The sequence below is a fragment of the Glandiceps talaboti genome, chromosome 20 (assembly GCF_964340395.1).
Source record: "Glandiceps talaboti chromosome 20, keGlaTala1.1, whole genome shotgun sequence".
NCBI lineage: Eukaryota > Metazoa > Hemichordata > Enteropneusta > Spengelidae > Glandiceps > Glandiceps talaboti.
Window position 1 is genome coordinate 8435988 of NC_135568.1, and position 12241 is coordinate 8448228.

Consider the following 12241-nt stretch of genomic DNA (forward strand, 5'->3'; position numbering starts at 1 on the left):
TAGTCTGATGTATGTTTATCGTTAGCCAGTTATTACTTTGATAGTCTGACGTATGTTTATTGTTAGTCAGTTCTTACCTTCAATTCTTCTCCATAGACAAAGAAATAGGTGATGTGAGTAGTGAAGTTACTATCACAGGTGTAGATAGGTCAAAGGTCAGCGATGCAGTGTCTAGGGTTAGAGATACCCATGGTGGTATGAAGAGTACAGGTGTAGTATAGTATTACATAGTGTAGGCTAAATTATTACTCTACCCCCTCCCCCAAAGATATGAAGAGTAAATGTTAGTATAGGCTAAATTTACAATCTACCCTCCCCCTCATATCCCCTTCCCATCCCCAGTGATAACAGGAGGATAGGTACAGCATAGGCAAATCCAACCTACCTTCCTCAATAACCCCCCCCCCCCCCCCATCACCACCAACACCACCTCCCAGTGATATGAAAAGTGCTGATGTAAGCAGAAATTACTGCAAATTTGAAATGAGTACATATCCATACCTACAGTCATCATTTGTGTCACCCATAGTCAACCAGAAAGCATGCACATCCAGATTTAGAGGTTGGCTACAAGTTCAGGGTTATCCCAAATTTCTTTAAAATAGCTGAGAATATCAGTTATCCTATGATTGTGTGTGTACATGCGCTATGTTATCAAAACGTTCCTTTCCAAAATTATAGGGAAACGTTTTGATAGTAACAAGGTAAATGTTACCACTTTGTTTCTCAAGTTCAAAAATATTAGACAAATACAGTACTAAATAATCACACAATTTGTAAGGATATTAATTGGACTTATGCAGAAAGTTAACATTTTATGCATGGAAATATGTTATGCTAAAGTTGACCTTAACTACCAATGTGAGATTGCTAACAGAAACTTATTTTGAGTTGTGATGTAATTTTCTCACTCCTAACAGAACCAGTACCTAAACAAATCACAGTTGCTGTTATCAAACCTGATGCTGTTGCAGCTGGTCATGTCGGTTCAATTGTTGAAAAGGTGAGTTTTCCTTCATTGAACCATTTTTGTATACAACTGTATTAATTACTGCTAGCAACTTAAATGTGATTTTGGATGATAACATAACACCTCAGTATCTTGAATTCTCAAATGTAATAAAGCTGGTAATAAAGCTATACTGCGAATGTGGTCATGTGACTTGATCAGCCATATTAGGATTTCCTGCAAGTGTTTACGGGAAACCTCTTGTAATGACGTGACAAATATTTTAGTCTCTTTGTCTTGAGTTTAGACTTGAATTGCTCTTCATCTGAATAGCAATACATGTATTTCAATTAAGTGCAGTCAAAACTACCAGTATACAAAATGTAAAGATTGAATTTTTGTAGAAGCAGGGCCCTTCGAGAACACCACATTGCAAATGATATAATTGTAATTAGTCAAGTGTCTTCATTGTAGATTGACATACCTCATTTTGTTGTGTTCGTAGATGACTGGTGCTGGCTTAGAAATCCTAGCACAGGAAGAAAGGACACTCACTGAAGATGAAGCCAGGGAATTCTATGCTGTTCACAAAGAAGAGGTTTGTCATTGTCAACTTTTATAATCTACAAAGTTCAGTTCTGAATTTTACTACATTTGACAGTCCACAGTCAAAATTAACAGTAGTCCATGGCACATAGACTATTAGTAAAACATTGTATCAAGACAACCAAATGAGCAGTAGTCCATGGCACATAGACTACTAAACATTGTATCTATACTACCAAATTTATGAGGTGGTAGTCTCTTAAACTAAAGAATAGTGGTGAAATTTGTAACTGCAACAGTTCACTTGGCTAAATCTAACTGCCAAGGGTAGACATTAAATTCAAATCCAGTAGTATACATGTAACTGCCTTGTACTTTGTAGAAATCCATTAGTGTTCAGAAATCACGTCAGATCTCAGTCTTTTCCAACCAAGATGTGTTATTTCCAGTGTGTAGACCTGTAGCTCCTCAATCGTAAGCTCTTTTACTTACCATAATGAATGACTTTCAATTATCAGGAACACTTTGAACAACTGGTTCAGTTTATGGCCAGCGGTCCTGTCCATACACTGGTATTAACAAAGGGAGATACTGGTGAAGGTGTGGTTCCTGAAGTCAGGGCATTGCTTGGTCCTGCTGATGTATTGATAGCCAAGGAGGAAGCGCCAGAAAGGTAGGGTTCCGTCTAACAGTGCAAAAGTCTTAGATAATATAGTCCTTAAAATTAGTACAGTTGATGACAATTTGATTAAAACTTCTTGAGCAAGGGAAAATAATTGTAATCATTCAGATTTATTCTGAAAAACTTTTCAAATTAGTATAAATTGTTGTTACACAAGGTTGAACCAGTGGTACAAATTCCATACAAGGAATGTTTCACCTGTTCAAATTTGTACTTTCACTGGCTTTACCACGGCGCTATTCAAATTGTTATCAACATTGAACAAACTAATTCTGTTATTTTAAAATATTAGTTACAATTAATTAACTCCTTGGGGGAGAATTTGGATTTGAAGCCCCATTTTTGTCACCTTCTGAATCTTAACACCATGTGTGCATGAAGCTGATGATCAGTGATTGTATTTGTTGCCAAAGTTGGGGTATGGTCATTTCAGTTTATTTAACAGACAATTTTTAACCATGGCCTTTTTTGTCAATGTTTATTTGACTATTTCAGCATTTGGAAACATTTTATTAATTAACATGTTATTGTTGAATTTCTTGCCCTTATAGTTTGAGAGCTGTATATGGTACAGACACAATAACTAATGCACTCCATGCAGCAGACTCTGAGGAAACAGCAGCAAGGTGAGAATAGAATTTAAATTTTCCTGTTTACACATACCAGATGTGCACCCCTGTAGTTATATCACCAACATACATCTACCTGTACTTTTAAAATTAGTGACATCCCAGATTAATTTAAACATTTTCTCGGACCCTTTCTTATTTCTGCAGAGAATTAGCATTCTTCTATCCAAGCTTCTCAGTACCTGTAGTACCTGGTACTGGCCCACCACCTAAAATGGAAAGAACTCTTGCTATTATCAGACCAGATGCCCTTAGAGAACACAAAGGTAAGAAGGAAAACAAGTCATATTCATTGTTTCTGTTACAGGAGATTTCATCTTGGCTAGACTGTAAGATATGTCATGTTGTTCAACCACTGAGTGATGAGTGCTCACTGTTAGCGTGGCACGAATGTCTTGATCTTACAGACTACGTCTTAGCTTGCAAATGCATATACCAAGATGAGAGAGACTGATCACAATAAAGTTTTGTGCGGAGATAGAGACAATAAAGATAACATACAAACATCTCTTACACATACTCTGTGTCATTATGCATTAAAACAAGCAGTAAATCAACAGATAATAATTTTATCAACTGTTTTATTTTAGATGCCATTCTTGACAAAGTACAAGAAGCTGGTTTTGAGGTGGCACTACAGAAAGAGATCCAATTAACGGAAGACCAGGCCAAGGAATTCTACAAAGAGCACGAAGGACAGGAATACTTTGATGCACTTGTAGCAAATATGACCAGGTCAGGTTTACAGTTATAAAATTGATCCATTTGCCGTGAATTTTGTCAGGTTGATTGTGATATTTATAAAACCCAAGACACAAAATATAGAAACTGGATGGAGATATGTAGTATAAAGTGCAGATATATCTACTTCATCTACACTAATTCATGCCAATTATGGACAGTTACAGAGACATTTCTTCTGCCTAGCAGTTATTTTATTTATCTGGAGCTATAATGTCACAATGTGTGTAGTTTATATCTTAATGTGTTTTAGAATTTGTGTAAGTGGACTTTTATGTGATTGTCGATTTGATGTACGAGAGCCTCAATGGAACGAAGCCGACCCTGCAACACTCTGCATTGTTTGTAACACTTATTGAGTTACCCTGAATAAAGATATTTTAAAATAATAATAATAATGATAACTAATTCATGACAGAATCTATATTCTGCTACTGGACAACTTTTGAAAGACTGTAGTACAGCCAATCAAACACAACTTGAGACCATGGAAAAGAGTGATATTTTGAATAGTCATAATTCATTATGTTAAAAAGACAGCTACTCATTTTTTCAACTTTAAAACTACTCACATTTACTAGAACTTTGACAAAGGACAGTTTTTGCTCAGCATGTACTATAGTATTCCATATGTTGACATGTGTTACTGACATGCATTGCTTTGTTTGTACATACAGTGGTCCAGTATTACTTCTAGGCATGGCAAAGGAAGATGCAATACAGACATGGAGAGATATGTTAGGACCTAAAGAACCAGAAGATGCTAAACAACATGCACCAGACAGGTAATGGGATGTCAGTGGGTGTCAGTGAGAGGGTAAATTGTGTATAGTGGATAATTTTCAACTGCCAAATTTCTGGTTGGAGACCAAGTTTTATTTAGTTGTCCTGAGTTAGTAGCTCGGTTACATGTATCTTAAAATTGGACTCTGAGTGTTTACGTGTTCCGAGTTAGTGGCTCAGTTTTCTTAGAATTGGACCCTTAGTATGTAAGTGTTGTGAGTTGGTGTCTCAGTTTTCTTAGAATTGGACCCTTAGTATGTAAGTGTTGTGAGTTGGTGGCTCAGTTTCCTTAGAATTGGACCCTTAGTGTGTAAATGTTGTGAGTTGGTGGCTCAGTTTTCTTAGAATTGGACCCTTAGTGTGTAAGTGTTGTGAGTTGGTGGCTTGGTTTTCTTAGAATTAGACCCTTAGTGTGTAAGTGTTGTGAGTTGGTGGCTCAGTTTTCTTAGAATTGGACCCTTAGTGTGTAAGTGTTGCGAGTTGGTGACTTGGTTTTCTTAGAATTGGACCCTTAGTGTGTAAGTGTTGTGAGTTGGTGGCTCAGTTTTCTTAGAATTGGACCCTTAGTGTGTAAGTGTTGTGAGTTGGTGGCTTGGTTTTCTTAGAATTGGACCCTTAGTGTGTAAGTGTTGTGAGTTGATGGCTCAGTTTTCTTAGAATTGGACCCTTAGTGTGTAAGTGTTGTGAGTTGGTGGCTTGGTTTTCTTAGAATTGGACCCTTAGTGTGTAAGTGTTGCGAGTTGGTGGCTTGGTTTTTAGAATTGGACCCTTAGTGTGTAAGTGTTGTGAGTTGGTGGCTTGGTTTTCTTAGAATTGGACCCTTAGTGTGTAAGTGTTGTGAGTTGGTGGCTTTGTTTTCTTAGAATTGGACCCTGAGTGTGTAAGTGTCCTGAATTAGTGGCTCAGTTTTCTTATCATTGGACCCTGAAGCGTGCATGTGTGTGTGAAGGGGATGACTGCTGTGCAGTTCAGTATGGAAGGTGTATGTAATACACGACCTTTGATGGCCTGTCTTTCCTCCACAGATTCAGGGTGCAATTATATATAGGTGTTCTTGTTGATACATTTCACATGATCTTCAATGATCTTTGTTGGCCTGCCTTTTCTCCACAGTTTGAGGGCGCAATTCAGTGTAGAAGGTGTTCCTGTTAATACATTACACGGTAGTGATTCACCGGAAGAAGCTGAAAAAGAAATCAATTATTTCTTCCCCTTGCAGCAAACACTTGCTGTTATTAAACCCGATGCAGTAGAGGAACACAAAGGTAGAAACTTTTGTATTTACTGTAAACGTAGGAAAATACAGTCATGTGAGTAAAAGAAGGGACAGAGATTATGACAAATTAAAGTATAGAGAGTAAGAGTAAAATCGCATATTTAAAATTTGCACAATGAAAATACCAAGTTACTCAATTTGTTGGCTTGGAGGGTAAAACATTCTGTCTAAATTTGTCTAATTGTGCAAAAGTTTCTACACATTTGATCTTCAATATATACATCGCAAGACTTTGGTTTGACAGTTGGTTTTTGTTTCCCTTCTGAACTCAGATGTCTGTATTTTCTACTAATAACTCTTGAGTACGATAATCACAATCCATGTCTGTGTGTGTATTTTTTTCTTTTTAGTTTACGTGCCCAATTTACAGTAGGTGAAGTCAATGCACTTCATGGTAGTGACACCGTAGACAATGCCAGCAAGGAAATTAACTACTTTTTCCCAGTTGAAAACACGTTAGCTGTGATCAAACCTGATGCAGCAGGCGAACAGAAAGGTAGACTAACAGAAGCCTGGCTTCTGACATAGCATAACAGTTCTCCATGGCTTCATCCTTGTCGGCTACCGTAGGCTTTACTTCAGTCCATCACATTTTCCATTGCTTTGCATCGCTTAATTGTACCAACTCAAACTTGATTTACAACCAAATAACTCATTTCTTTGTTTTGGAATCATATTATGTCGTAGTTTTGAACTCAAAGCATTGATTCTCATATATTTCAACTAAATCACAATGCCGTCATCAGCTGTTAATCACCCGTCCCTGAACGGTGTGAGGGGAGGGAAAACATGGTAGTATACAATGACTTTCTGTTGTTACTGGCCAAGTCTCTGCCTTCAAACAGTGTACAAAACCTATAACGTCAGCTGTTATTTGCATCCCCTTGGATGGGATGAATAGATGGAAATACTGGTAGTATTCACAACACCATCCTGCTGTCATTGGACAGGTCTGCATCATTGTGCAAAAAGTGTTATACAACCAGCTGTTATTTGCCTGCCCCAGTATGGGATAAGGGAATGGAAATACGGGTAGTATACAATACCTTCCCTCTGTTATTGGACAGTTCAGTTTTGTCATTGAAAAGTGTTCAGTAAACAGCTGATGAATGCTAGCTTGGGGATTTAGTTTGAATACACAAGATATCAATATTCTGAGTTCAGAACTACAACATAATACATAACATAGACGTCATCCCTGCATGAACATAGTTTAATTACTAGTTCTACCTTGAGTAGACACCAGATAAAAAAATTTGAAACCTGCCAAATGCTAAATACTCAATGCACTACACAATGGTAAATGGCGTAGAAATGTCCTTCATGCCTCAAACCACTATAGTGGTCTGAATTCACGCATAGCATGGCAAATTGACAGTTTCTAAAACTCTTGTATGAAAAATTGATCAATATAAGTGACAAACACATGCACTGGCTGTAAACTGACAAAATTTGGCTTATTACTATTAAAGTCTATCTGCTCTTTAGTGTGAATCTGCTTTCATTCTATGCATGTGGTACAGAAATTATCATCAATATATCACTCGGAATGTCTAGAATTGAAAAAAAAAAATCATCTAAGCACTAGAAAATTCCAGGATTCCCCCCCAAAATCCACTATTAACACAACATCACAAGATGTATGTCTTGTCCCCACCTTTCATATACACTTTACAAATAGTTTTTAAAGCATGAGACATTGGATGAAGCCATAGAGAAATCAACTTCACAGAGTGACAGCATAACATGACAGGCCATGGCTTGTGTATCCCGCAACTAATAAAATACATTAACCCCCGCCACCAATGCCGCAGAGTTTGCTAAAATGTACTATAATATAATGCACATGGTGTTTGTTGTATGCTATTCTGTACTCACACAGATAACATCACCATTGAGTGAACAGGAACACCTAAATTATGAATGTATCTCCTAAAATAAGGAAAACATCACATAAAATTTACCTTTATTTAATTTTATGCCAATGAATTAAGGGTTGTCGGTGGCCGAGTAGTTAGCTCGTACGGCTCTTACCTCTGCAAACTGGGTTCAAACCTGCCAGGCGTTGTTTACCATGCTGAAAGTAAGAAGAGTGTCATTCAGTTTGACTCTACCATACAATGCAGGTTTTCCCCGAGTATTCCGGTTTCCTCCTGTACTAACACTGAACTAAAGGAACCTATAAATGGGGCTAGCTCCCATTGTTCATTCAATAAATGAATAAAAAAATGAATACTCATAGTTTCTAGTGACATTGAGAGTACTGCAAATAGCTAAGAAAGACACATCATACTTTTGTTTTGAAGAAATCAAAGTCCGCTTCAACTACAGCATATATGTAGCATGTAGCAAGCACTCTTGAAACTAGAACTAACGTGAAACAAACTGAGCTTTAAGCCAGTGTGGTTTACAAAAGAGACACTTACAACAACTATATAAGCTATTTTTTGTATCATGAATAATAAGAATGAACATGTTTTGTACCTTTGATGGCATAAAAGTATAAAGAGAAAAGGTTTAAAATTTACAATAAGCAGAAATCTATTGACTAAATGGGACAGGAATGAAAAGAAAAGTGTCTATACTGCTATGGTATAAAAATTTGAATGTACTACACATGGTTGTGAAACAAATTGTTACTGTATTACATTCAATGCATAAAGTTCAAAACAAAATGTACATAGCGTAAATTTATTTAAACTTTCTGACTTTTGGGTATACTCTGTAATGAAAAATTGTTTTATTTAGTCATAATGATGGATAATATGTTTATTTGTCAGTCACAACATAGTAAGGGAGGGTAACATCAAATTTGGGTGTCATAGGAAATGGCTGTTTGTCAGTGTTGTGTCAAATTGGCATAGAGGGCACACTGTTAAAAGTGAGGTTGGCCTAGGCATTGCTAACCAGGTGACGACAAAAAGGGGCAGCTCAAAAAAAGATGGGGGGGGGGTGTAGCTCAATTGACTGTCATGATAGTATACTTAGTGTTAATATAGACTAGGATAGCATACTCTGTTGGCTGTAGTGACCCTCCATTCCCCCCATAACAGCCATGGCCTGTCTAATCTGCTTGCAACAAATCAATCAAATTGTTCAAATAAAAAGGCATATTATCCAGTTCCTGTTCTCCAATAGCTGTTCTTTCAGTTCCTTGCATGATTCCTGACCCAAAAACTTCATGGTTGCTGCATGAAACCAGCTCCCCTAGTCTACCTCTGAGTCTAATACCCAGTACCCCCTAGTCGTAAATTGTTCCTTGTCACAGGAATACCTCTTCTGTGTGCTGTGTGCATCTTGTTATCTTGTCTCTTGTTGCTATGTGTGTCCCATGCATGTAGTGAAATGTCACCCATAGTTTCTTGTCACTTGTCTGTGTCTGTTTTTGAGAAGTAGTATTCCTAAAATTGCACCAGTCATGACATGACTTATTTTAAAACATATGGTCTTTAGATCATACACACTGTGTGCAGTGATGTGAACATCTCAGAAAATTGAATTGCGTACTAGGTATATTACAAACACAAATTTTGAAAGTACCAAGACTGAAATTAATAACATTATACCACAGACCCTACATGGAATTCTATATAAATTATACACACAAATAAATACTTCTGAAAGCACCATGATGGAGAATTTTTTTTCAGAAGAGTCATAGGGTCAACAATCAACTTTAAAACCAACTGTTTACTTTGTCTTATAAACAATATATACCTAGAAAATACATACTGAAACATTTCAGGATTTACATCATGAATTTGTCAAAACAATAGATTTGAAAAAAATGAGAAATTGATTGGTGTAATATATAATTATATATATATAATTATATATATATATATATATATATATATATATATATATATATATATATATATATATATATATATATATATATATATATATATATATACATATATATTATATATATATTTATGTAATCAGCATGCATATAAGAATATATTTTTTTCATGATGAATAAAGTGATATTTTCTGTTTTAAAAGAGGCTGTATTCTAAGCATACATCTCATATATCATGCTGTTACTTAACCTTTGCTATTCATTTAAATTCATAAATTTACCATTTTTCATCATTAATATTATTTTAAATATTTTCATTTTGAAACTTTTACCCCATACTTTGTGTTTAATTAATTATACTCTATTGAGACAAAACTCTCAAAAGATTTTTTTTAAAGTTAACATAGAGTTAGAATATTTGAGATATACTGGTATCTCTCTTATGAATGATACAATATATTATGAAATTTATTTCAAAGTGTTTAGTTGTGTGTAAATTCCTACCAATGATGTATCAGCATAATTATTTCACTGGTTCCTTAGCTTTCATTGTGTTGTATATCATCTTAGCATTTACAAACCACAATTTATGTTTCTTTATACATTCATATGTTACAATGTAATTGGTGTTGTAATTCATCTCGGCTTAGAATACAACCTTTCAGTTCGTAGTTTGTAATCTATTTTGTAGCAGACAGTATACACATTCTGATAGTACAAATTAATATCGTTGAAAAATCATACGATTATGAATGTAAATTATATAGAAATCGTTGAATTTGTATTTATTAGTTTATGTATAGTGCTAGTACCTATTAGATGTAGACTATGTGTGATATCATTTTCTGTTCTTAGCTTCCTCTTTATTGCCTGAAAAAATGTAAATGATATTACAGTCTTTAAATCTGTTAATGTAAAATTGGTCAACTTTTTCCAATTTATGTATATTGTTAATGTAAATTATGAAAAGTTGGTAGTGAAAATGCAACTGTGTAGAATTTTATAACTGTAGTGTTATTTAGAATGATTCCTTCACCAAATCTTCTGTCGTGTTAGTACATAACAGTAACAAGGTAAGTTCATGCAGGGACAGAATGGTGAAAGAGTTGATTTGTAATGAAAATTGACAAAGAGACCTTTCCAGTAAATCATGCCCTCTAGTGATGTGAAAATTGGTAAAGATACCTTTCCAATAAAGTATGCCATCTTGTGGTAATTTATGGAGAGGTGAGGGGAGTGGTCACACATGAAACATAAATACTGAACTCTTGTCATCTAGTACATAATGCCAGACTATTTCACAGGTATATTTCTGAAAGGTTTCGTACCTCAGCAGGCGTTTTTGGCAAACTTGATTCAGGTTCTTTGCATTAAAACTATAGAATTTATAATCTAGTAAATCAAGACTTTGTACCAGAAAGTACATTATGCACAACACTGATTTGTTTGATAGAGGGCATCATTTACTTGAAGGGTCTATTAAGTTTACATTTCTGTTGAAGTTCGCTTTCTTAGTGACATACTCATCACTATCTTGTATATTCTACCTAAACAGAAGCCATCTTAGAAAGGATAAAGGAAGCAGGTTTTAATATCGCCGTATCTAAGGAAACACAGCTAACAAAGGAACTTGCACAACAACTTTATAAAGAACACGAAGGCAAAGAATTTTATGAAAGTCTTACAGATCATATGTCAAGGTATTGTACAATAATTAGTGGATAACTTTCCACTTAGTGTGGTCCGTTAGGACATGTTATACAACCAAGATAATCATTGTGTCCAAAGTAAAGTAAACACATCATGATATGAAACATCATCACTCCAAACCCCCTCCCTTCTCTCAAGTCCTCAAGTGAAAGCCCCTAACAGTTACTTATGATTTCCTGTGCTGAGCAACTTAACAAGTCAAAACAATAATCCACATCTTAAACAACTTGCTCTGCTTAAGCATAAATTGACCTGTTTCCCAATGATCTACTGTATAGAGAAATGTGCAAAAACTTAGATTCTCAGTTAGCTTTGTAAGTAAATGAAAACCAAATATTTGTAGGTAGGAACAGGTTTACAAACTTACAGCGATTGTTTTTCCCTCCCTGCATTACATTTTATATTCCATATCAATTATCACTAATTTCTTATAATTTGCCTGCGACAACACTACCATGACTATCATAGTTGTCTGTTACAATTACAAAATACCCCATGATTTGATTAGTCTAAAAAAAACCCTTAGATTGAACACTTATGTATACAATTTACTTTGAACTCAGTGTTTAATGATCTTGGTTTCGTGTGGCATAGAGTTAAAAGTGTGTTCATAGCTCTGTACACTACTGTTTTAAAGTTTTGCCACACAGGTATGATTTCACATGTCTTCTTCATTATAAATTTTGTATATTGTCTTGATAATACACTGGCCACTGAGGTTACTCTGTGTACGTTGAGCGGGTGGGTGTGTCAATACCACGATTACTGAATGTTTGTATTCCCACATAGATATCACATCACTTTTAAGTTACTTTTTGTCACATTTTGATCACCTGACAAAAATAATGACACAAAAGCACTATTTTATTATTCATGTCCAGTCACAGTTGTGGGGTTTTATTTTTTCATGTATTATGGAGTAAAGGTTTTTGTGCAATATTCACCATTTTCCAACATTATTTTGAGGCACTGAAATTGTTTTTTTTTTTTTTTTTCAATGGTCATTTAACGGTAACCTATCACAGTATCAGTTGTTAGTGATAAATCCACTCATAGAAATTTTCACAAGTAACTACCCATAAATGTTTGTCTCAACTGTCCAAATGTTCAATTTTTATGC

At 35.3% G+C, this 12241-nt stretch overlaps 1 protein-coding gene across 10 annotated transcripts in view; it reads left to right on the forward strand.

Annotated features, from left to right (window-relative positions):
- Positions 1-12241, forward strand: part of LOC144450412 (thioredoxin domain-containing protein 3 homolog) — a 33780-nt gene that overhangs the window by 4178 nt on the left and 17361 nt on the right. For 9 of the 10 annotated variants that reach the window (XM_078141000.1, XM_078141002.1, XM_078141005.1 and 6 more), the window contains exons 6-14: positions 921-1003; positions 1455-1547; positions 2014-2168; positions 2729-2803; positions 2954-3072; positions 3397-3541; positions 4225-4332; positions 5444-5595; positions 10967-11111. In XM_078141000.1, coding sequence (XP_077997126.1) covers positions 921-1003; positions 1455-1547; positions 2014-2168; positions 2729-2803; positions 2954-3072; positions 3397-3541; positions 4225-4332; positions 5444-5595; positions 10967-11111 — 1075 coding nt within the window. Of the gene's footprint in view, positions 1-920; positions 1004-1454; positions 1548-2013; positions 2169-2728; positions 2804-2953; positions 3073-3396; positions 3542-4224; positions 4333-5443; positions 5596-5956; positions 6103-10966; positions 11112-12241 lie in introns of all 10 variants that reach the window. The other variant, XM_078141001.1, reaches the window with a different exon arrangement.